Genomic DNA, 23,928 nt, shown 5'->3' on the forward strand with positions numbered 1-23,928 from the left:
AACTAAGTACACCCTATAGAACTACCAAAAATACCCCTAATACACCCTAATACTTGTAGCATTACTTTATAATTGATTTTCAGCTTTATTTTTTTTAATAGTGTTTATAAATCTTTGACTTTTCGTATGGATTTATGCTTCTACTAAAATTGTTGACACTTTTTTTGCAATTCTAAATTCTTACAATCACCACCTCTTTCGTTAAAACATAATAGGACAAATGGGAAATTAAACACAAATTATCTCATAACATTTTTTGTGTTGGAAGAAACCAAATGAGCAAAAAGCCATCATAATTACCCATGCACGAAGCTGAGACAAACACATGGAGATTTATCCATGGCTCCAAAAAAAACAAAAAAAAACATGCTTTTGGTTGTTCAGAGAGGTCCAGGTAAGTCAGATTGATTTTCATATTCATAAAGAAACTTTGACTTTAACTTTGATTCGGTTTCTTTTCTTATTGCTGATTGGGTAATTAGGATGATAAAAGATTGTTGGAGCATAAACACAAAGAACAGGAAGGCTTCATCTGCTCCAATCCATTCTGACTTGCAGATCACAAAGATGAGAACCAAGTAATCTTTTGATTAAGGTTGAATATGGTTAGTAGGATGTACTTATTAAAATTATATTTGTTTCACAATTTCATACATCCTTTTTGATCATTTTATATTAGGGTAAATTAGTAATTCAATATATATTTTTGTAGTATGGTGTGCTCAGTTAATTTTAGGATTCGTTTAGCAGCATTTTAAATAAAAATAGAGGTAATATGATTTATTTTCCTAACAAACTTTAATTTAGAGTTTAAAACAACAAATAAGTCTATTTTTCTTTTCGGTTACATAAGCATATTCATTTTGTCTATTCATACTATAACTCATACTCTATACATTACATGCTAATACAGTTGCTTCATTATTTCCTTGAATGGTAAAGTCCATGGCCAACTATTTAACACCATTCATGTATTTTATTTTTATTTTTTATATAAATAATATTTTATTTTAATCGAATCTAAACTACGAGAAGGATATTTAAATTCGAATGTAGAGTGGAGGGAGAGCACATCCGGCCGAAGCATGTTTTTCATGCTTAAGTTAATAATTTGACATAAAAATGGAAAAGAGAACTTTAAGCAGCAGTGTTTAAAAGAAACAAAAATTAATTTATCTAACTAAACAGTTCAACCAGAAATAAAATCCAAAACCAATATCTTTTTTCCTCGCTTTTCAACTAACAAACCTGAGTACTTGCCTTAAAACCAGGCGTATAAAAAAAATATATTTAAATTTTTTTTTTTTAAAAAAAAGGAAAATTTATGTGGGGCCCAATGAAAAGAAGGAAAGATTCCACGTGTAAAAGAATGACCTCAGCAGTCCTGCGTCAAAAGGAGTTCTCCTCTCAACCTTTATAAGCCCAAAGCCAGAGTCAGCTTTGCCTCTGCAATTGTCACCCAAAGTCACATTCACACCCGTCACTTGCTCTGTTTTGCTCTGTTTCCCCTGTTCTCGCCGCTTCTCTCTTTCCCTCTCTCTCTCTCTCCTCCAATTCGTTCACAAACACTCGTCTGAGACTTCAACTGAATGAAACTCAGTTAATCTTCAACGGGGTTTTGCTTAATTTCGTAATTTGCTCATCCGAAAAGACAGGAAAAAAGAAACAAGAAAAACAAAAATAAAGAAAATGGTTCAGGGGATTGGTTCTGATGGGATTTTCAGGTGGAACGATGATTTTGATGGCGGTGGTGGGTTTAGTGACGCTTCTGGTGCTTCTGAGTGGTCTCAGAATTCGGAGTCTTTGAAGCGTGACATTGGTTCTAGTTCTGCTCATGAGCACAATATCTCAGAAGCTGCAAACAAGAGGCTCAAGGAAGTTCCCATTGATTCTAATGAAAAGGTTTCTTCTTTACACTCATATCATTTTATCTTTTATGATGAATTCAATATTTATTTTTTTTTGTTCTTTCAGGATTCTCATGCATGGATCTTGAATCTTGACATTTTTATGACTTTAATTGGTTTTGTTGTGGGGTTTATTTTAGATTGAATGTTATGCATGGGGCTTTTTGGGTTTTGCAGGCTTTAACTTTTCCTCTCTTGTTGGTTTTTGTTCATAAAAGTTGGCATTTTGATTTCTCTTTCATTGTTGTTTCATTTTAATTGTAACTATTGGAAAAGTAAAATACTAGAGAGAAGAAAGGTTTTCCTTATTTCTTTATCATTTCCCTCGTATTAATCACGGTGGCCTATTTTCCAGCAAAAACACGTTGGCTTTTCTTCTAGGTTTTTGTTTCTATCTTTCATTCATTTGAATAGGTAACTGTGTATTATTTCCTAATTGTGTAATGTTTCTATTTATAACGTTTTGTTGCTGCATTCTTTGTAGGCTCAACTGGCTCAAACTCTTCTAGGCTTACGTCCTCTTGGTTTGAATCTTGGGAAGACACCCTCTTTTCTGGACTTAACAGAAAGGATTGTGCCCCGGAAAAATAAGATTATTCGAGCACCCGAAATTATTCATAATGATTTTCAATTAATGTCTGACAAGGAAAAACTTAAGGCTTCTAACTTTGGTGCAACATTACTCAGAATTGGTTCATTTCAGGTTGGCACTTTAACAATCTGCAACACTTTGATTTAAAGTGGAGAAAAAATAAAACTTTTTGTTCATTAGATTCTGATTACAATATGTGCAGAGAGTAACTCAACATGAAGGTGATCTGGTGGCCAAATGTTACTATGCTAAGCGAAAACTGGTGTGGGAAATCTTAGATCAAGGTTTGAAGAGCAAGATTGAAGTGCAGTGGTCCGATATTTTATCAATGAGAGCTGTTATTGAAGAAAATCAGCCTGGAATTCTAGAAATTGAGGTTATATATTCTTCCTTGTGATAATAGCCTTCATCATAACTATTAATTGGATAGAGATTTTTTCTCTATGAGGCACATTTTTTTGTCTCAAGGTGTTGATGTGGTGATGTTTTTGCAGTTAAAGCAGCCACCTTCTTTCCACCGGGAATCGAATCCGCTGCCAAGAAAGCATACCGTGTGGAATGTGGCAACAGATTTCACCAACGGTGAAGCTCTCATTCACAGGTTCTTATCCTAATTATTTCTTGATATTTATAGTACTGATGAATTACACCAAACAGCACAACTTCAGAATCAATGGTTCTCTTATCAAAATGATTCACCAAAAAAAGATTTGTTTAGCTTACTATATTTCCTATCTTCACTTTGTCATCTGTCCTTAATTGTTCAAGCAGTTGAGCTGATGTAGCTTTTTCACAACGTTCTGTTTGCAGGAGGCATTATGTTCAATTTGCTCCAGGTGTTCTTGACAAACACTATGAGAAGCTCGTACAACGCGAACTCCGGTTTTTCGAACTGAGCCAAAAACCTTTCCCAAGTCGAAGATCTCCCTACTTTCAGTCAGACTCCAACGATGGAATTGCAGAAATTTCTTTTAATTTTGATGGACATGGGCCAGAAATCCCCTCCAATTTCCAGTCAACCTTGTCACCATGTGTCCAGACACGTCCTACTCAAAAAATTCGAAGATATGAACAAGCCAAACCATCTCTTAGGATCAAGGATTCGACTTCACCAATATCAGGTAGTTATATTGCTTCTTTCAACCATATATAGCTTTTCTTAGGCTTTCACCACATACACTAATGTTGTTTTCCCAAATATCTTGTGATGATATAGTTATGGATTTTTCTTCGACTTTAGATGAGGCAAACAGCTTCCAAGCTGTTGAAAATCCACATATGCCATACTGGGATCAAGGAAGAATCACAGAAACGACCAACTTTGCAGAGTTTTTCGGGGGAGAGCAACTTCCAGGATTGGTTTCTGTTGCTGCAGCACCTCAAATGAATCCAACCATTTCCTTCCAGAACTTTAATGCATATGATCAAGCGTTGGAACGCGCTAATCTAGAGTCTCAAATACTCGCTTCCATTGAAAACAAGTTGTTGTTTGAGTCAGAAGTTGAGTTTAGTGATGAACAATTCATGACACAGGTCAACTCACTAATTGGATTCCCAGAGCAAGTGAATCCTGCAGTTGGAACTGGTACAAGGCACACAAACTATGGACAACAAATGACTGGTAACGGAAACTTGGTTCCCAGTGCAACTGTTAATGCACTCCAGCCTCATCCAAAGAGCTGGGTGCCGCCACCACCTCAACCAGCCAGCTGGGGGGTGCCGCCACCACCTCAACCAGCCAGCTGGGGGTTGCCGCCACCACCTCAACCAGCCAGCTGGGGGTTGCCGCCACCACCTCAACCAGCCAGCTGGGGGGTGCCGCCACCACCTCAACCAGCCAGCTGGGGGGTGCCGCCACCACCTCAACCAGCCAGCTGGGGGGTGCCGCTACCACCTCAACCAGCCAGCTGGGGGGTGCCGCCACCACCTCAACCAGCCAGCTGGGGGGTGCCGCCACCACCTCAACCAGCCAGCTGGGGGGTGCCGCCACCACCTCAACCAGCCAGCTGGGAGGTGCCGCCACAAGGTTCTGCCGAGAACTCAGGGATACATATGGCTGGGCACAACTCACTGCATTCACCTTTCTCTCAAAATCAAAGGATGGAAGATTTCAATAATTTGGCAAACCGCTGGAATCCACAAATATGACCTGGGATAAGTGTATATTGCCTCAGTTTCATCCCTTTGGTTAGGTTAGTATTATTTTTGTGGATATCCTTGTAGAGAGGGATTATATAGTCTTGATCCCCTGTTTGTTTGGTTGGTTAGTGCTTGCTTAGCATTTTTCCTTTTTAATTAACTTTTCCAAAAGCATTCAGGCTTCAGCGTTGGCATGCTTCTGTCCAACAATGAATGGTCCGAGGGATGTTCTTGAAATTCGTTCAAGATTTGGGTATACATGCATTCCATATGAAAATCTCTCCAATTCCAACCTTGAAGGATTTGTAACATCTTGCTTAATCTAATCTAATCCAAGTACAACAAATTTGACATCCAGTGATCATATAATTTAATCCAAATCCACCCCCCAAAAAAAAAAAAAAAAAAAAAAAAAAGATTATACAAAAAGAAATTCCCAACAAGTGGGGAGAGGGATGGATCCTCATCAAATTACCAACTACAAAGTCATTAATTTAAAGCCCGTCTGCAGAGGACAAAGGATTTCTTCTTCTTATTCAATAAAATATACATAAACAAAGAGACATACACTAAACAAGTTAATTTGTGTTACAACCTTCAAGACCCAAAATCACAGAGCAGGTAATTAAAGAATGGCAATATGGAAGCATGTACTCTCATCTACTTGGAGGAGAAGCAAAGCTAAAGTAAATGGTTAAAAGCAAAGCACGCACAACTTAGTCATCCTCCTAGAGTGGATATATAGACAATAAAAACTAAAACAAAACTAGTCTAACAAGATGGCCTGAAGAAGCAGTAAAATTCAAGTCTTCAAAACTTGTGAGTCTTCTTCAGGCACAACAGCTGGAGGTTCATCAGATTTAGCTGCAACTTGATGGTCTTCTACTTCACCTTGTTCATTTAGTTCACTAAAACTCCTCTTCTTGAATACAGAATTTGATTTCTCCTTCTCATGTGAATCACTTGCTGCTGTTTCCTTGCCTTTGCCTTTGCCTTTGCCTTTGCCTTTACCTTTCTCTTTTTCTTTTTCCTTGTCATTGGCATTTTCATTGGCATCAGGAGGAGGAAACAGCGGCGGTTCGCGGCCACTCAATTTGCAAAATACCCTTTCAACTGTATGGTTGATTTCCTTTCCCAATCCATTGTTGTCTAAAATTAACTCCCAAACAGACTTAGAGGCCTTCTCAAGCACTTGGGTTTCAAGCTCCTGCCTAAGTGCATCAAAAAGCTCTCTTTTTGTTTGTTTCTCGGCCCCAGGAGTGTTGAGAACTTTGCTCTGTTCCGCCATTTTAATGGTCGTCTTCTTCAGCTCTTCCTGCAAAACCCATGAACCATTACCATTATAATTCACAAACAAACGAACAATTCTGCTCCAAAATTCTACTTAAAAAAAATAAAAATAAAAATAAAAACTAAAATAAAAACAGAAAGAGATAGAGAGAGGGAGAGAGAGAATTACATTGGCTTTGAGCTGATTGATGATCTTTAACCTGAGAGCATCAATGGTACCATCGTTCATCAGAGACTCTAATACATCTTCGGGGGTTATCACCGAAGAAGAACCCATTCTTCAATTCTCCTGCAAACCTATAATCGCGACACTCTCAAAGCTGCAAGCCCTAATACTCCGATTCCAATTCCGATCCCTCTCTGCGCGCGCTCTCTCTCTCTCTGGCTCCGTGGAAGCCCTAATTGTAAACGACAGGTATTTTCTTGCTACTTTTTGGAATATAAAATGAATGGGCTTAATTATGGACCTTCACAAAAAGTTTGAGCCCAAAGGTCCACAACGAGGCCCATGCTAGGATTTTTGTTTAAATATTTTAATATTCTAGGATCTTATTAGGAAATATTTAAAGCTTATAAAAAGATTTGAAGAAAAAGAGAGGAGAACGGGTTCAGCACATTCTCAGTAACATGTAGGCGTGGGCATCGGGACCGGAAAACCGGAACACCGAATCGAACCTGTAAAAAACAATCGGAAAAAAATCGGTTGACCAAAAAAGTCAACAAACCGGACCGGAACCGGACCGAACTGGTTTCAACCAGTTTCGGTTCCTGTTTTACATCTCTCCGCACCGGACCGGACCGAACCGGACCGGTCATATATTTTATATTTATATTTTTACAAAATTTTAAAATCTAATGCCATATTTTAACTTTTATAATCACTAATTTTCCAAGTTCAACTTCAAAAAATTTCTAAATGTATGAATTGGATTATTTGTTCATTTTTAAGCTAAAAAAATAAGTTTTTTATTATAATTTTTTTATTAAAAAAATAATAAATTAATAATCCGGTTCAAAACCGGACCGGAACCGGTTAGAACCGAACCGGCCGGTTTTTGAAATTTTTTTTGCCTAAACCGGACCAATTAAATAATACCGGTTTCGGTTCCGGTTTGAAGTGAGAACCGGACCGAACCGGACCGCGCCTACCCCTAGTAACATGTTTAAGCCGTTGATAAAAGAAGAAAAAAGTGGATAATATATTAAATTTACTACTAAAATCAGCTCATATCATCAACCTATATTTCATTACAAAATCAGATTACTACCAAAACTTTTGGTATCAAAGAATGTTATAAAGTAATTTCCATCCTATCCCTTCACCGGATATACAAATGTCATCCTAAATTCTTGCTGCCTTGCATGGATCGTAGGCGAATGACTGAAATATATCACAAGTTCGATGTCTGGACATGCAGCACAGATTCAGCCTTGCTGAAGATACGCAGGGTAGTCAAGATGAAACTTGTTTTAGCGGTCATCTTCATCTTTATCCAAGGAAGCTGATAAATAACTCATGATGAAGCCATCTAGATCTCCCTCAAGGACAGAATCGGGATCCGAGACTTCGTAGTTTGTTCGAAGATCTTTCACCATCCGGTATGGCTGCATCATAAGAAGCAATGAAAGTTAGTGTGGCTTAGGTTGTCAATGGCATGGAGGGTAGGGATGGAAATTTTGTGCTGCTAGTAGTACTAGGGCGTACATGGAGCACGTAGCTACGTATCTGGCTGCCCCAGGTTATGTCAGTAAGAGATTGTGAATACTGTGCATTCATCTGAGTCTGGCGTGCCATCTCAAGCTGGTCTAGTCGCGACTGAAGAACAGCCATTGCTGAAGCTTTATTCATATGTTGTGATCTGTACATAGAAGAAAAATGAAACTCCATAACAAGGATGAAAGTTGGCAGTTCTTAGTTCCAAACATAAAAAGCAAAAAAATGAGTAAGAGTTGCACAAGAACATGCAGGTGCATTTAATACCTCTCATTTTGACTAGTAGCAGTAATTCCTGTAGGAACGTGAACAATCCTCACAGCACTATCAGTTGTATTAGCATGCTGGCCTCCAGGTCCCCCAGAACGAAATCGCTCAATGCGCAGATCAGATTCATTAATTTGTACATGAGCAGACGCGTCTTCATTGATTGGAGTCACAGCAACAGCAGCAAAAGAGGTATGCCTGCGCTTACTACTGTCAAAAGGTGAGATCCGTACCAACCTGTGCACTCCTACTTCTGCTTTGGCATATCCAAAAGCATACTCACCATCAACTTTAATTGTTGCCCGCTGCAAGAACATATTGATCTGAAGTCAGAAAACTGGTACAATCTTGAGTTAACAGGCTTTTACTGCAATATAGTCTGTGTGGGAGGGTGGATTGGCACATGCATGCGATATGCTGATTTCTTCTACTTTACTGAGTAAAAATTAGTACAGATGTTTCATGGATCCATTTGACGAATACAAAGGATCAGTTGACTAGAGGATGGTAAGAACTTGAACCTTGATTCCTGCAATCTCACCCGGCATTTCATCCACCACAGATATTTTATATCCACGTTGTTGAGCCCACACTTTATACATCTGCATGACCATTGCTGCCCAGTCATTGCTCTCTGTACCCCCAGCTCCTGATTGAACCTACATTGCATAAAAATTTCAAGGGGCTTGCTCGGGATATATACAACCACAACTATGGTGTTCACCTTTATAACATCCGTGATAAGTACAAGATGCCAACCAACTATGCGCCGATACATGTTTCAAAGAACGTAGGAAATTTTGATGCAGAATAACACGATGTAAATATCAAACGGACCTCTATGTAACATGAGCAAGGATCCTGCTCCCCAGCTAACAAAGCTTCAGTCTCCTTCTCCTTTGAAGTTATTCTCATTTTAAGCAAAGCGTTCATGGATTCCTGCAAAGGGGAATCCACATAACTGAAAAGCACAATGCATGCTGTTCTGAAGTACCTTATTACTTAAATTTAGGGACCCAACTTTACAGTAAGGATTCAACATATGACCAATTTAATTGATGCTTCTTGAATTAACGTAGAGTGTTAACTGATGGCTAAATTCAATAATGAAAGCAGTTATTGGATTGATTCTAAGCAATGGTTACAATTATATAATGTGGGCATTGATTCAATAATGGATTTTTCACGATTTGGCGTACATGACAAAGTAATTATATAGTTCAAAGCACCAGCTCACATAGCAGACCACATCCTAAATTAAATCTACAATAACCAGTGAATAAAACATCAAATTGATGCTAATTGTTCAAGATGGCACAAACCATGAAACAGAGTGATAACATGCCTATGAGAAGTATTGAGGGCCCACCGATTCCAGCTCTCCGTCATTCTCTTCACGGGCAAGCTTTACCATGTCTATATGCTCAAGCAATTCCCGCTCAAATGCCTTCACTTCTTTCATTTTACCCATAAGTGAACCATGCTCACGGCTTATCTTCCCTGCATGTACAGGATCATTCCAAAGGTCTGGTTTATTCACCTCCGCTGATAACAGATCCAACCTAATCATCAACTTCTTCCACTGCCACCACAAACAGAAAACTTGTACTTAAAAATTAAGCCCAAGTAGGTCATATACAAACCCAAACCGAAATCCATTCAGCATTTAGTAACAAGAGTTATACTTCAGAAACAGCTAAAATTTCCCACCGGAAGAAATATTCAGCTTAAATTCACTTCAATCCAAGACAAACAGAGTACCAACCAAACCAAATGATTGAATCCCCAACATAAGCAACAAAATTATGCTTCCAAATGAAACCCAAAAATTGCAGAGGAAAAATAACAAATCAGTCACATTCCATTACGTACAAGTCCTGATTAATTAATGAGCACAGGAACATAATAGAATGATCTCATTATAAGTTGTACCTGCAAACGTTTCTTAATTAGATGAATGGATTGGGCAATTGCAGCAGCGTGACTCTTCCAATCACTCTCATCCTCATCCAGAATTAGCCACTCACTAGCAATGATTCGATCAACTGTAAGCCCATCACAGGTCGACGGCTCCATAGCAGCCTGCGTACCAAACAAGCAACCCAAGCTGCAAGGCGCGAGACCACCACGAGACGAATATAAACTTTTCACCATTGGAAGCACCAAAACACCACACCCAGAAGCCAAAACCCTGTTTTCTGTGCTCAAATGCCAAATACCACGCCTTTGTGAACCAAATGAGATTGAAGACAGGGGACTACAATGAGACCCAGTGATATTTTTCCCGGAAGCAGAGCTTAAAGCCAGAGGCTTGGAGCCTGAAACGAAGATATTACGTGAAAAGGTGTGATTGTGGACAGACCCAAGTAGGGTTTTTGAGGTTTTAAGCGAAAACGAGGACGACCCAGAATCCAAAATCCTCTTGTTTTCAATTGAATTTGATAAATTTTGAGGCTTTGAGGGTTTATTCAGTGTAGTGGGTTGGGGTTCAGATAGAGTGGAGAATAGTAAATAGGGAACAAACTGGGTTTTAGCTTCAGGGTTTTGACAGAGAACCACCCAGGATCCACTGCTTGCTCTCTTTCTGAACATGAAAGATGACATTTTCCTTCTCTAATTTTCTGGTTTCTAATTGGGAAAGATATAGCAGAAAAATAAAAACTTTGAATTTGTTTCTCTGATGTTCGAGTTCAGGGTTTACCAGAGACTCAGATATTCCTCTGGAGGGTTTTTTAATTGGAGCTCCTTGAGTTAGTTTTGATTAGAAGAAGGCATATATGTCAAAACGATGTCGTATTTATGGAAACCAGTACAATTTGTTGACAAAAATGCCCTTCCCTCTTCCTCTCTTCTCTCTCCAACCCGCCACTCTCTTCTTCACCCCAAAAGCCTTCGTTTTTCTCAGCCGCAGCTCAATCACCATGTCAGTCCAGTTCGACGCCATAAATCCCAGTTCCCAAAATGCCCTCCAAACCTCCCAGAATTACCCCGTGCCCCTCTCCCCGCCTCTGCCACCCATCTCAAAGCACATAGAGCTGGCGAGAGCCATGTCTGCCTCCTCCAAATCCAGCCTCTTTTCCCTCTCTAGAGACGACGTCGTTTTCGAGGACCAGTGGCTCATTGTTGTCAACAAACCTCAGGGAGTTTACTGTGAGAGCGTGTTGGAATCGGTCCCTCAGCTTCTCTGTGACTCGGCCGAGTCAGGTCAGCTCCATTTTCTTTTGTTGGGCTGTTTTCAATCCTCTGGGTCAGCTTGTTGCTAATATATTTAGCATGACGTTCAAGTTTTATGTAGTTTAATGGACTTAGTGGGATTAGAGTTCGAAAAATCGGCCTAGGCGGGTCTAGGCGGGTCTAGCGATTTTATGAACATTCTGAAATACTATAGATTATTAGGCTCAAAGGCATCATCTTTACCCGTTCTGTTTTAGTATTTACTAAATAGATGAAGCTTTGTGTTCAATTGTGGTAGCATTTGGCTGATTGGCTGTGTTTCACAGATGCACAAATTTTCTCGTTTTGTGTTTGAAATTTGCTTCTCAGCAATATGAGCTTTCTTTCCACTGGCCATTCTAGTAGAGTTTTCGGTAATGTACTTGCTAAATCGTTATCATATATTGCTAAAAAAGTTTATCTGAGATATACTGATACTGGATTTTTGTCGCTTTAGTCTTAAATGCGTACAAATCCTTCAATTTTGAATAAAATATAAAACCAATGTACTAACTAAGGACCTGAGATGGTTCAAGTCCTTCAGATAGGTTTGTATAACAAAAAAAAAAAAGGTTTAGTTGATGCCCTTTTCTTCTTTTCTTCCTTTTTGCTGAAAACTCATGTAATCAATCCTAATTAGCTGGGATAAAGGTTTAGTTTTGTTGTAGATTCTCCAGTCAATTGGCACCAAGTTCAGTTCATTCTAAAATGGTTTAATAGGCATAATCAGATTCAGGAAAAGCTGTCTATTTCATCTGATATGCGAGTGCTGACTACTTAAACCTTATGGTGGGCAGAAAAGAAGTTTTTGAAAGAGTTTGAGTTTTGTTACTCTTTTGTTAACATTGATCAAAGTTCAAATTATCAGTTGCAGGGACCCCGGCCAACCAGCTAGAACTCCATCTTGCAAATCGGCTTGATCGTGACACTAGTGGGCTAATGGTAATAACCAAGTCACACAAAGTAGCTTCCAAGCTTGTGAAGGCATTTACTGATCACAAAATTTCAAAAACATACATTGCACGCTGCATTGGTTCAGCTCCGAAATGGGAAAGAATCACCCTTAAATCAGGTCATGGTCGGTCAAAATTTGGGGCCTGGCGAGTGTATGCTGCTTCAGATGTAGGCCGTACACTTCCAGGTGGATCAATGGTCAGAGACATGGAAACATCCTTTGAAGTATTATCAATAAATGGACAAGGGAGCTTGAAAGAGCCATCTGAATTTAAGAAAGATGAAGCAAATACTATAGTAGTTCAAGAGAAAGCTGTAATAGATAAAGACACAAAGAAGGATGAGATTTTGGTGAGAGCGCGTCCTAGGAGTGGAAGAACACATCAAATCCGCCTGCATTGCCAGTATCTTGGAATTTCCATAAGAGGGGATGTCAAGTATGAGGGCGTGTATGAGTGGAAAGGGAGAACTTATGATGGCCATGAACTTCATGCGGAGAGCTTGTCTTTTGAGCACCCCATTACTGGTCTTCCAGTAATGTTTCAGGCACCTGTACCTTCTTGGGCCAGCCAGGCTTTGCAGCCCTAGTTAAGCGAGTCTAATGGTTTCGGTGTTAATTTTCCGGTTTTGAGAAGATCGATCTTCCAAATTATGGCCAGGTTTCATGCATAAAAAATGAGAAAGCATAGCATAGAGTTCTAGTCTGCATCTCTGACTGCAGTTGATAACTTGATTCTATGTGAAGGGAACTGTATTTTCTTGATTCGTACTTCAACATGGTTATTATTGTCTACCGGAAAAGGTTTTAGGTTTGATGCTGAAAGAAAGCACACAATTGTCTCCAGTTTGCCACAGAAGCCTTATCTTCACCTCACCATCAGCTCCTTACATTCAGCTTTGTATGATCATCCTGGGAGAATGGTTTGGGATTGAAATGTCAAAAAACTCTTGTAAGTAAACAAGTTGCAAGGAAAATCTGTTGTACCATGTTTTCTTCTCAAATTTGCAATTACCATCATATGCATGCATGTAGTGCTTTGAAAACAACAAATTAACTTTGAAATTTCCAATTTCGAAGAAGCCTACAATCATTGAATTAGCTGAAAATTTTACCATTTTATATGACTCTCTGCACATTTTTATCATTATCTTACCAAACAAAGGTATAGTGGTCATGAAGGTAGAAAAGTCCAACCAGTATTTTGAGCCGGTTGAGCTCCACGTGTCAATTCTAAGTGTGAATGCGTGGCAAACTCATCTTGGTCACAATATTATAATTATAATTTTGTTTTAATCATTAGGAATCTCAAAGACTTTAAAGACGCTACGAAAAGATTTTGTAGAATACAATCAAAGACTTATTTTTGTCATACTGTATGATGTATCAAGTTTAGGTAGAGGCTACGAAAAGGAAAGGAAAATTCGCAACAAGATTTTTGGAGAATTTTGTTGACTTTTTATTTTTTTAGGTACAAATGTTTCTTTACTGCAATTTGAATTTATTTGGAATTCAAGTTAGCATCACATTATGCATTAAAATACAATTGCGTACGCAGGAAATAAAGCTGCCATAAGAAAATGGTAAAAATAATCCTTCTTTTTGTATTTGTTTCATATGCCACCGACAACAAACCAACCGTCTTGATATTTCCTGCAAAATCATAATTTCAATCCCTAATTACCAACACCAACTTACTTAATTTCAATCCCAATCAACATAATTTAAATGTTTCCTCTGGTGTCAAATCAAATAAAGGTGCAACTTTACTTTAACATAAAAAGAAGATAAACGTTCGGGACAAAAAAGTAATTTTACTAAACTTGGGGCAGAAACTACTACACAAAAAGCCATTTAACTTTCACGAAAAAAGAAACCTTCACCCCAAAGACCTTCTAGGCCTCCTTCCCTTGAACAAGAAAATTGTGATTTACATAGTAATTATTGAGCTTGTGTTTATCCATGGGGCTGGTGCTGATCTGGCCAACTCTATCCATCCATCAATGAGAAAAAGTATTGTCCTTTGGGATAGAGACGTCTCAGACACAACATCTACCTATTAATCAAAACAACCAGTTGTGCTCAGTCCAAGGTTAAGAAGAATCTACCCCAAGCCTCACCTGCCTTTCAAACCAGCCAGCTTTATGGACTCCAATGGCCATGCAATGCAAACCCACTAAGATATTATGATCATTTGGATAATGCAAATCTAGATTAAGAGGCTGAAGTTCAAAACCCAGCTTTGTTTGCTTCTTTGCCATATATATTTGTGCATGCTCAGAAAGCTAAAAGGAACCATTTGTCTTTGGAGTTTTTGGAAATGGGTTTGCTAAGTGAAGGCCTAACTCAGCTTCTGATCCCTTTGGCTGCTCTTGTTGGACTTGCTTTTGCTTTGCTTCAGTGGTTTTTGGTCTCAAGGGTGAAGGTCTCTGGTAGCTATGGTGAGGGGAATGGCTATAAGGACAAGTTGATTGGAGAAGCAGAAGAGGGTGTTGACAGCCTTGAGGTTACCATCAAGGTTGCTGAAATTCAAAATGCCATTTCTATTGGTAAGCTCTCTCTCTCTCTCTCTCTCTGTTCTTTGATATTTGTGCTTTAAATCCTCTGCTTAAGATGGTTATGCTCAAGGGGATCTAGTTCTTAATACTGTTTTACTCTTTTTTTCCCTATTTCATACCACTGACTATAAGATGCATCCTAGCATGTCCATTTTTATGAAAAGTTTCTTTAAGAAATCATGTCAGTGAAGTTTCTTGGTTGCTGCTCTTTTGTGACAGTAAATTCTTCCATGCTCCTAAACATTCTTGGACTTACCCCTTTTTTTTTTGGATGTGGACATGAATTTCTATACTTCTAAATATTGTATTTCCTCTCTTGTTGTTTGATCCTTGAGATAATTCCAGAAACTTATAAAAACAGTAGACAAAATGTTCAAGAGGGAATTTCCTTATTTTGTCTTTTGTGTAATGTTTTTTTCCTTTTAATTTGTTGCCATACTTTTAGTTTATACTTGTTAATGGTTCCAAAACAATTTTAGTATGGACTCATTGTTCTCTCAAAAGTATTTGTTATCCTCCTTGTACTAAACTATGATACAAGTTATTTGTGCAGTTAAATCTGACTTTGATTTGTATATTGTTCCTAGGGGCGACCTCTTTTCTGTTTACCCAATACAGATACCTTAGCATCTTCGTGGGTGTATTTAGTGCCATAATCTTCCTCTTCCTTGGTTCAGTGAAGGGTTTTAGTACCAAAAGTGAACCTTGCACATATAACACGGGCAATACATGTAAACCAGCATTAGCCAATGCCTTGTTTACTACTATTGCCTTCTTGCTCGGCGCTCTTACCTCAGTCCTCTCTGGTTTTTTTGGGATGAAGATTGCAACATATGCCAATGCCAGAACAACTCTAGAAGCAAGGAGGGGTGTCGGGAAGGCTTTCATTACCGCTTTTCGCTCTGGTGCTGTGATGGGATTCCTTCTTGCTGCCAACGGCCTTTTGGTGCTGTATATCACTATCAATCTATTTAAGTTGTATTATGGGGATGACTGGGAAGGACTGTATGAGTCAATTACTGGCTATGGACTTGGAGGTTCTTCAATGGCACTCTTTGGAAGAGTTGGCGGAGGTATATACACAAAAGCAGCTGATGTTGGTGCTGATCTTGTCGGGAAGGTTGAACGAAATATCCCTGAAGATGATCCGCGAAACCCAGCTGTAAGTTCCTACATCTCCCTTTTGTACTTTGCTTGTTTGCTCATTTCTTTTAGAACTTTCCATTGTAGTGCATGACTTTGACAAATTTAGTATCAAGTTACTATTTTTGGGTGCAGGGAATTGATTAGTTTTAATCATTCACAAATTTTGTGTTTCTTTTTCAGGTTATTGCAGACAATGTGGGTGACAATGTAGGAGACATTGCAGGAATGGGATCTGACCTATTCGGATCTTATGCCGAATCATCTTGTGCAGCATTGTTTGTTGCATCCATCTCATCCTTTGGTATCAGTCATGACTACACAGCCATGTCATATCCATTGATCATAAGCTCAATGGGGATTGTGGTTTGTCTGATAACAACCCTTTTTGCAACTGATCTGTTTGAAATCAAGAAAGTGAATGAGATCGAACCGTCCTTGAAGCGACAACTTCTTATCTCAACAGTTTTAATGACTGCTGGGATTGCCGCGGTCACTTTTGTAGCTTTACCATCAGAATTCACTCTCTTCAGCTTTGGAACCAATAAGGCTGTCAAGAACTGGTATGCCTCTTTCCATCCCCAATTTCTGTTTTCTTCCCCTGGTGTCTTTAATTCGTGTCCCTGTAACATTTAATATTCTCTATTTGAATTACATGTGAGCTGCAGGTACCTCTTCTTTTGTGTAGCAATTGGCTTGTGGGCTGGTCTTGTTATTGGATATACTACAGAATACTACACTAGCAATGCTTACAGGCGAGCCATTTTCCTAGTTCATTTACTCTTTCCTGGTCTTCATAATGACTACATATATTTTCAATGCCATACTAAATCATATTGCAGCAAATCAAATCTCTGATGCTTATTACTACTGTGTTTGGTTTGCAGTCCAGTGCAGGATGTGGCAGATTCTTGTAGGACTGGTGCTGCAACAAACGTGATTTTCGGGCTGGCTCTGGGTTACAAATCAGTCATCATTCCTGTATTTGCCATTGCCTTTGCTATATACGTTAGCTTTAGCTTGGCCGCCATGTATGGAATTGCTGTGGCTGCGTTGGGAATGCTCAGTACTATCTCCACAGGTCTTGCAATTGATGCTTATGGCCCAATAAGTGACAATGCTGGTGGGATTGCAGAAATGGCCGGTATGAGCCATGAGATACGCGAAAGAACAGATGCTTTAGATGCTGCCGGAAACACAACTGCAGCTATTGGCAAGGTAAAACAAACAGTCAGGAGATTAGGTCTTGAGTTTGATGATTTGTATCCCTTCTTTCAATTGACATATTTTCCTTTATGTATCAGGGTTTTGCTATTGGATCAGCCGCTCTTGTTTCTCTTGCTTTGTTTGGTGCCTATGTTAGCAGAGCAGGCATAGAGACTGTTGATGTGCTGACCCCAAAAGTCTTCATTGGCTTGCTTGTGGGAGCTATGCTTCCATACTGGTTTTCAGCCATGACAATGAAGAGCGTGGGAAGTGCAGCACTCAAAATGGTCGAAGAGGTTCGCAGACAATTCAATACAATTCCAGGCCTCATGGAAGGAACAGCGAAGCCAGATTACGCAACATGTGTCAAGATTTCCACTGATGCTTCCCTCAAGGAGATGATCCCGCCTGGCGCTTTGGTCATGCTTACGCCACTCATTGCCGGGACCTTCTTTGGAGTAGAAACTCTTGCTGGGATCCTTGCTGGTTCACTTGTTTCTGGCGTGCAGGTAAAGCTCTAGCGACAGGTTTTCAATTTCTTAGTCTTCCTGATCAGTTTTCCTTAAGTGCCTCCCTTTTGTTTTCTTTCACAGATTGCCATTTCAGCTTCGAACACCGGTGGTGCATGGGATAATGCAAAGAAATACATAGAGGCAAGCTTTTGTTCTTGCAACTTTTGATTTAAAACTGCTCTCTGATTTGTGTTGGTTCTGATATCTTGCCTTGATATGCCTGTAGGCTGGTGCTTCTGAACATGCTAAATCACTAGGTCCTAAGGGTTCTGATCCTCACAAGGCGGCCGTGATAGGCGACACAATCGGAGACCCCCTCAAGGACACTTCTGGTCCTTCACTCAACATTCTTATCAAGCTCATGGCAGTTGAGTCCTTGGTGTTTGCTCCATTCTTTGCAGCTCATGGAGGCGTGCTCTTCAAATGGCTTTGAAATCTGGAGCTGTAAAAAACACCATCAGTTTAACCTCCGGTATATAAATTCACTGGTTTGAGCAGTAAAATGTCAAATGGAGCTTCACCCTAATCAGTACTTTCATGATGTAAAGTAGAAGCTACATATATATGTCTTTGCTCTAATTCCCAATTTTACTTTGAACTAAATAATATATGTATCCCTACTGAATTTTGCCATTTCTAGATCATGCATTTTTATCATTATATTTCTGTTGGTATAATGAGTTACCATGTTCTTCAAATACTCAAATCCAGAAACTCTCTCTCTATCTACTCTGTCAAAGACTAAAAACATTTATTTTGAAAGCAAGAGGGAGGAGAAAAGCAAATACCATTTGTGTGCAAACCATAATTGGTGGGGGGTTTTGAGTGGCTTCCAATCTAAGCATCCAGAGAATTGCACAGCAGAAACAAAATGAGTGCCGGCCCACTATCCAGATTCCAGCGTACCAATGTTTATCTCTTTAGTATGGTGCTATGTGCTTTTTCCTATGTGTTTGTCCTAAGCAAAGTCCCAATGCGAATATATTTTGGAATATATAAATCAATTGCTGCCCAAGAGTAGATATGAAAGGAGAATTTTACTTTTCCTTCATAATAAAGTTCCTTTACCAAATCATTCGAATCTCGGACACAAAAGGACTGACAGTCTGACACCTTATTTTGATCAACTGATCTAACCAGATATGTTTCGCTTTACTTTTATTAATTGATCACAATCCTATACATAATCATATCATTATTCGTGTTCTAAAAAATAAATGACTGAGATATCTTATATCCAATTACAGATTCAAACTTACAAACTATGCATTGAATTGTGATCCAGGCTCAAACATTGCAGTGTGGGCTAAGACTTTGATATTCACAATGTTGTGTACAAAGACAATGGAATTTGTCCTATAAGACAAGACACGGTCCAATTAAGAAAAGTTTAATATAAAAAAAAAAACAAATCCGGCCCTTTGTTCCTCAGAAGAGCTTAATCTGAATTAGTCCGGGTTTTAACCTAATCTTAACCTAACCATAATCTCCTATTAATTTCCAGAGACCAATCCCATAAAAGTTAAATTAAAAAGATAATAACGTCATTAATATGCCTTACTGTTACTGGCCAGTGGCTACACACCACTACACCTCAAAGTTACCAAACCAATCAGGGTTGGCAACTTTCTGTACTACATGGGTAGTTTCGTAAACTCAGAGTCGATGCCAATCTACGTGTCGCATCCAATTGCCACAGTCGATACTTCGGAGAAGGCCCAATCAGATATCGCCACCTCACAACAATGACAATCTGTGATGATGTGGCGGACTATGGTTAGTCCACGTCATCCAACGAGGGCTCTAACGCCAAGCAAAAACCCACTGTTTAACCACAGCAGGTTAAACCAAGCAAGTAGACCTATATAACAGCCTCCAGAGATCGAGCTCTCTCATCACACTCGGTAGCTCTGCAACTCTCAGTGGGTGAAAACGATGGCGTTTAGGGTTCCAAACTCTAGCTTGCTGTCCCTGATCCTCCTCTCTCTCCTAGCTATCGCCTCCGCCAAGGTCTTCTTCGAAGAACGCTTCGAGGGTATAACTATACATCTCTCTCTGTTTCTCACTCTGTGTATCTGTAGGTGTATGGATGTATGCGCTCAGTGTTTGATTGCATGTTCACTGGTTTAGGGTATAATTGGGTTGAATCCAATGTCATTTCTGGAGGATCGGTGTTGTATATGAGTCTGCAACTCGATCTGATTGTTTTTTTGATAATGTTTATTTAAATGCGTCAGTGTGAGTTGAATTTACTAATTTGAAATGGATCTGTGGGAATCTTGACATATTGTTGAATTTTGAGCTTCAGTTGTGGTTTTTGGTTACATTTCTAATAGAAATGTTTGGTTGTATATGTATGTGCGCATGTGTGGCTATATAATTTCTATGCATGTGTATATGCATATAGTCAATGTCAGCATTGCAGTGTTTGCAGAATGAAAGTGAGGTTTAGGGTTTTTCCTGAATCAATATAAATGGGATTGGATGGAGAAAATCAATCATTCTAATGTTTCTAGTCCAATTTCTGTTCGAGAATGTTGCATTCTTTGTTTGCACTGTGTAGTCTCACAAGGTGTTTACAATCCATGTATACCATATGAATTGGAACAGATGATTAAAGCTAAATCCTGTACATGCTGTTAAAATTCATATTCTAGTGTTGCTCTAGCTATGTATTGCCTTGAGGCTCGTGTCTTTCTGTTGTTGAACTGGTCAATTACCTGCGAATGTTGCAATCGTGCCTGATTTTGATGAGTAGAGCTCGAAAGGCGGACAGATTTTTGGCAGTGGTATAGTATGATGAATACTCTGTCTTAGTCGAATTGACATGGATGTGGTGTCAACTAGTAACATTTCTTGGTCAACTAGTTTTCCAATTGACTTTACAAAAAAAATAAAAATTGAAGCTTATTTCTAGTGTGCATGTGAAATGTCTACTTCTCTGGTTCTTTATTTTTCTCTGTTTCCATTGATCTTTTTTCTAGTTCTGTTATTCTGATTCCCTTTTATTTCTTTTTCTTATACTATTTGGAAAATACTAAAGACGGATGGGATAAACGTTGGGTTACTTCCGAGTGGAAGAAAGAGGAGAACCTGGCTGGTGAATGGAACTACACCTCTGGAAAATGGAATGGAGACCCTAATGACAAAGGTATCCGTTTATAACCAATACTGATTCTTTACTGTGTTCCTTTCTTGATTTAAAAAAAATATTTTGATGCCTATCCTGATGACCATTTTCAATGACTTTGACATCTTGGTACAGGTATCCAAACAAGTGAGGACTACAGGTTCTATGCCATATCAGCTGAGTTCCCTGAATTCAGCAACAAGGATAAGACACTCGTGTTTCAATTTTCTGTGAAGCATGAGCAGAAACTTGACTGTGGTGGTGGCTACATCAAGCTACTCAGTGGTGATGTTGATCAGAAGAAATTTGGCGGTGATACCCCATACAGGCTAGTGATATCCATATTTGTCTGATGATTTTGTTTTCTTTGCTTCAATTTCTTTACCTCATTGTTGATTTGGTATATAAACTTTTGTTGTTTGCAGTATCATGTTTGGGCCAGATATCTGCGGATACAGCACCAAGAAAGTGCATGCAATTCTTAACTACAATAATACAAATAACTTGATCAAGAAGGATGTTCCTTGTGAGACTGACCAACTCACTCATGTCTATACTTTTATCATCCGTCCAGATGCTACCTACACCATCCTTATTGACAATGCTGAGAAACAAACTGGTAGCCTCTACAGCGATTGGGATCTTCTGCCTGCAAAGAAAATCAAGGATCCCGAGGCCAAGAAAGTAATTACCTTTAATTGAATTGTTGAGACGTCAATTAACTAATCATGACTGAAGTGTTGAATAAGTTTTGACTATTTAATATTGACAGCCTGAAGATTGGGAAGACCAAGAATACATCCCTGACCCTGAAGATAAGAAGCCAGAGGTAGTCACAATTTCTTTATACTTCTTACCTACTGAATGCACACCCTAAACCCTAGACTCATATTGTCTATTTGTAGGGGTATGATGACATTCCCAAGGAAATAGCCGATTCCGATGCCAAGAAGGTATTGGTTTAACTTTGAATTTCAAAATACTACACATATGCGGGAGCACTTTTCTTGCTCACTAACTGTCTTGGTGTTTCAGCCTGAAGACTGGGATGATGAGGAAGATGGTGAATGGACTGCCCCAACCATTCCCAACCCTGAGTACAAGGGTGAATGGAAGCCAAAGGTTTGTGGAATTGTGGTTTGTATAATAGCTTATAATGCAACTTGTGAACACTTGTTCATAATTTTTCTCCACCACTATGCAGAAAATCAAGAACCCCAACTTCAAGGGAAAGTGGAAGGCACCATTGATTGACAACCCAGAATTCAAGGATGACCCTGAGCTGTATGTTTACCCCAACTTGAAGTACGTCGGAATCGAATTGTGGCAGGTAATTTCGTCTGTTACATTTTGTTTGCTATTGTTGGTCCCATCCCATGTTACTCAAATTCTGATTAGGCAAAATGTGTAATGTGCCAGGTGAAATCTGGAACCCTGTTTGACAACATTTTGATCACTGATGAGCCGGAGTATGCAAAGCAGTTGGCTGAGGAAACATGGGGCAAACAGAAAGATGTATGCCATCTAATAGACCTTTTGCTTAGCTCCTTAAAAGTATATTCATTTTAGATGTCTGATTGAGTTCCATGCAATTTCAGGCCGAGAAGGCAGCATTCGAGGAGCTGGAGAAGAAGCTGCAGGAGGAGGTACCTCTCTTTGCCTCTGACGTTGTTCATGGAGTACAAAACTATTTACACAATTAGGAATCATGTGGTTTTCATCTTTATTAACTTGTTACCTTAATCCTTTTACCAGGAATCAAAAGAAGACCCAGTTGATTCTGATGTAAGCATTCAAAACTGCCACCCGAGAGTTTAGATATTACATTTTTGTTTTCCATGGTCCCCTAACAGCTTCAGCGTGTTTTTTCAGGCCGAGGACGATGATGCTGACGCCGAAGATGGAGAAGAATCTGATTCCGAATCGAAACCAGACTCAACTGAAGAGAGTGCCGAAACTGAGGCTGAGAAACATGTAGGTTTTCTTTCCTCTTGCTGTTAATGAACTGACCATATTCCTAGGGTGTTTACTGATCGTAAGTGTCTTGCGCTTTGGATTTTCAGGATGAACTGTAGGGAGGGAGCACCGCAAAGTTCTAGAGATAAGCTTGGGATGTTTTTTCGTCTTATTTTTTAGCTGTAGAACCTCTTAGAGGGAACAGATATTGCTAAAAGTTGCATGCCAAACTGCTTTAGCTGCTGATGTCTTAATCTTATTTAGCTGTTTGAGCCATGGGAACAAATTGATGAGATGTGTTTTTCATAATCGCATTCATGAGCATAGTTTAAACAAGTTTTTTTGAATACCTTTAAAATCAATATTTTCCTTGGTTTATCTTTATATTTTGCAATTTTCTTTGATGGATATGACCCCTAAGAGCATCTCCAAGGGAAGAGGCAAATGAAATTGGCAAAATTGTATTATAATAACCTGTTGGGGAGAGTGGTGTATATTTTACCTACCCATTTGTATCTTCCTTGGAGTATGAAAATACTAATGTGACAAAGCAAATGAGGTGGGTCTACTCTTTTGCCTTACCTTGGAGATGCTCTAAGAAAAAGGCTGATTGTATTGCCAAATTAAAGTGTTAGAAAAATTCAGGTGCTAGAATTTTGTGATAGTGACATTACGCGATGTGATTTTATGAAATCCCTTTCCTCTGTAGCTAGAATAATGAGCTGTGATTAAGACTGGTTCAATTTGAATTCGTCTGAAGTACCAACATGAATTTTTTAGTTTAAATTTGTGGGTTAGGTTGGGTAAGGTATGAATAGAGTTTGGTGAGAAATTATTCATTCGATTAAATTTGAGTTGGGGTTAGTTGGGAACTTGGGATTTCGGTTAAACCTGTCAAAATTCACAACCCAATTACTAAAACTCGTAAAGTTACTGGTTCAAATGCATTCCTGGAAATGAATGAAGGTCCTACCAGTGGGGATAGTCCAAATAAGGAAGTGATCTGCCTAAATGAGGGGTTTCTGTTGCTTTAAGATCAGCACTAGATAAAACTTGAGCTTCATCTCTTATCAATGCATGGGTTTTTCCTGGTTTACATAGAGTTGCAGCTTCAGAAGTGGAGTCTCTCTCTCTAGTATCACTACTTTTTCTTTAAATGATCCATGCAAAGAACTTCAACATCCATTGCACTTTGAGCACTCTGGCCAACTACTTCTCCAGCCTGTTGTCTGTCTTTTCGTCATCATGAAGCTCTTCTTCTTCAGGCCTCAAACTGTCCCGATGAATGAAGTAAGCAATTAAAATATAAGAAACCAATCAGTTCTGAAGTTAATGTGAACCTGCATTTT

At 39.0% G+C, this 23,928-nt stretch overlaps 6 protein-coding genes across 9 annotated transcripts; 4 read left to right on the forward strand and 2 right to left on the reverse strand.

The window, feature by feature from the left end:
- LOC109949952 (arp2/3 complex-activating protein rickA-like) lies at nt 1,173-5,026 on the forward strand. 3 transcript variants are annotated; one of them, XM_020567047.1, is made up of 7 exons: nt 1,173-1,902; nt 2,392-2,610; nt 2,702-2,875; nt 2,994-3,100; nt 3,310-3,620; nt 3,716-4,479; nt 4,513-5,026. In XM_020567047.1, the coding sequence occupies exons 1-7, from the start codon at nt 1,690-1,692 to the stop codon at nt 4,645-4,647; spliced, it is 1,923 nt and encodes a 640-aa protein (XP_020422636.1). In that variant the 5' UTR covers nt 1,173-1,689; the 3' UTR covers nt 4,648-5,026. The 3 variants fall into 3 exon arrangements, with proteins under 3 accessions (XP_020422636.1, XP_020422635.1, XP_020422634.1); XM_020567046.1 differs by having other exon boundaries at nt 3,740-5,026; XM_020567045.1 differs by having other exon boundaries at nt 1,174-1,902; nt 3,716-5,026.
- On the reverse strand, nt 5,132-6,351 carry LOC18771962. Its single transcript, XM_007205850.2, has 2 exons — nt 6,098-6,351; nt 5,132-5,953 (listed from the first exon to the last, which is right to left on the reverse strand). The coding sequence occupies exons 1-2, from the start codon at nt 6,203-6,205 to the stop codon at nt 5,441-5,443; spliced, it is 621 nt and encodes a 206-aa protein (XP_007205912.1). The 5' UTR covers nt 6,206-6,351; the 3' UTR covers nt 5,132-5,440.
- Nucleotides 7,104-10,622, reverse strand: LOC18772853 (peptide chain release factor PrfB2, chloroplastic). Its single transcript, XM_007206442.2, has 7 exons — nt 9,842-10,622; nt 9,279-9,491; nt 8,747-8,848; nt 8,431-8,568; nt 7,910-8,214; nt 7,634-7,787; nt 7,104-7,533 (listed from the first exon to the last, which is right to left on the reverse strand). The coding sequence occupies exons 1-7, from the start codon at nt 10,511-10,513 to the stop codon at nt 7,399-7,401; spliced, it is 1,719 nt and encodes a 572-aa protein (XP_007206504.2). The 5' UTR covers nt 10,514-10,622; the 3' UTR covers nt 7,104-7,398.
- On the forward strand, nt 10,661-13,149 carry LOC18773419 (RNA pseudouridine synthase 1). 2 transcript variants are annotated; one of them, XM_020566289.1, is made up of 2 exons: nt 10,661-11,113; nt 11,991-13,149. In XM_020566289.1, the coding sequence occupies exons 1-2, from the start codon at nt 10,687-10,689 to the stop codon at nt 12,662-12,664; spliced, it is 1,101 nt and encodes a 366-aa protein (XP_020421878.1). In that variant the 5' UTR covers nt 10,661-10,686; the 3' UTR covers nt 12,665-13,149. The 2 variants fall into 2 exon arrangements, with proteins under 2 accessions (XP_020421878.1, XP_007205588.2); XM_007205526.2 differs by having other exon boundaries at nt 11,997-13,149.
- Nucleotides 14,164-18,170, forward strand: LOC18772546 (pyrophosphate-energized vacuolar membrane proton pump 1). The gene is made up of 8 exons (XM_007208004.2): nt 14,164-14,623; nt 15,220-15,794; nt 15,959-16,338; nt 16,444-16,530; nt 16,663-16,993; nt 17,080-17,490; nt 17,575-17,634; nt 17,720-18,170. Exons 1-8 carry the CDS (start codon nt 14,395-14,397, stop codon nt 17,924-17,926), a joined length of 2,280 nt encoding a protein of 759 aa, XP_007208066.1. The 5' UTR covers nt 14,164-14,394; the 3' UTR covers nt 17,927-18,170.
- On the forward strand, nt 19,334-22,957 carry LOC18774952 (calreticulin). Its single transcript, XM_007207409.2, has 13 exons — nt 19,334-19,528; nt 20,537-20,644; nt 20,759-20,951; nt 21,049-21,307; nt 21,396-21,452; nt 21,529-21,576; nt 21,659-21,745; nt 21,828-21,953; nt 22,043-22,138; nt 22,222-22,269; nt 22,379-22,408; nt 22,496-22,597; nt 22,687-22,957. Exons 1-13 carry the CDS (start codon nt 19,429-19,431, stop codon nt 22,696-22,698), a joined length of 1,266 nt encoding a protein of 421 aa, XP_007207471.1. The 5' UTR covers nt 19,334-19,428; the 3' UTR covers nt 22,699-22,957.

Source organism: Prunus persica, chromosome G6, assembly GCF_000346465.2.
Source record: "Prunus persica cultivar Lovell chromosome G6, Prunus_persica_NCBIv2, whole genome shotgun sequence".
Lineage (NCBI taxonomy): Eukaryota > Viridiplantae > Streptophyta > Magnoliopsida > Rosales > Rosaceae > Prunus > Prunus persica.

Excerpts from the sequence above, each read along its gene's own strand:
- LOC109949952 (XM_020567045.1), top strand. The coding sequence starts at position 1,690 with ATGGTTCAGGGGATTGGTTCTGATGGGATTTTCAGGTGGAACGATGAT. Across the intron at positions 2,611-2,701 it reads TCAGAATTGGTTCATTTCAG|AGAGTAACTCAACATGAAGG; the intron begins GTTGGCACTTTA and ends CAATATGTGCAG. Across the intron at positions 3,621-3,715 it reads TTCGACTTCACCAATATCAG|TTATGGATTTTTCTTCGACT; the intron begins GTAGTTATATTG and ends GTGATGATATAG.
- LOC18771962 (XM_007205850.2), bottom strand. The coding sequence starts at position 6,205 with ATGGGTTCTTCTTCGGTGATAACCCCCGAAGATGTATTAGAGTCTCTG. Across the intron at positions 5,954-6,097 it reads TCAATCAGCTCAAAGCCAAT|GAAGAGCTGAAGAAGACGAC; the intron begins GTAATTCTCTCT and ends TGGGTTTTGCAG.
- LOC18772853 (XM_007206442.2), bottom strand. The coding sequence starts at position 10,513 with ATGTCATCTTTCATGTTCAGAAAGAGAGCAAGCAGTGGATCCTGGGTG. Across the intron at positions 8,215-8,430 it reads GTGAGATTGCAGGAATCAAG|CGGGCAACAATTAAAGTTGA; the intron begins GTTCAAGTTCTT and ends ATGTTCTTGCAG. Across the intron at positions 7,534-7,633 it reads TACGTAGCTACGTGCTCCAT|CCATACCGGATGGTGAAAGA; the intron begins GTACGCCCTAGT and ends CTTATGATGCAG.
- LOC18773419 (XM_020566289.1), top strand. The coding sequence starts at position 10,687 with ATGTCAAAACGATGTCGTATTTATGGAAACCAGTACAATTTGTTGACA. Across the intron at positions 11,114-11,990 it reads CTGTGACTCGGCCGAGTCAG|TTGCAGGGACCCCGGCCAAC; the intron begins GTCAGCTCCATT and ends TCAAATTATCAG.
- LOC18772546 (XM_007208004.2), top strand. The coding sequence starts at position 14,395 with ATGGGTTTGCTAAGTGAAGGCCTAACTCAGCTTCTGATCCCTTTGGCT. Across the intron at positions 15,795-15,958 it reads ATGATCCGCGAAACCCAGCT|GTTATTGCAGACAATGTGGG; the intron begins GTAAGTTCCTAC and ends TTTCTTTTTCAG. Across the intron at positions 17,635-17,719 it reads ATGCAAAGAAATACATAGAG|GCTGGTGCTTCTGAACATGC; the intron begins GCAAGCTTTTGT and ends ATATGCCTGTAG.
- LOC18774952 (XM_007207409.2), top strand. The coding sequence starts at position 19,429 with ATGGCGTTTAGGGTTCCAAACTCTAGCTTGCTGTCCCTGATCCTCCTC. Across the intron at positions 20,952-21,048 it reads GGCGGTGATACCCCATACAG|TATCATGTTTGGGCCAGATA; the intron begins GCTAGTGATATC and ends TGTTGTTTGCAG. Across the intron at positions 22,139-22,221 it reads CATGGGGCAAACAGAAAGAT|GCCGAGAAGGCAGCATTCGA; the intron begins GTATGCCATCTA and ends ATGCAATTTCAG.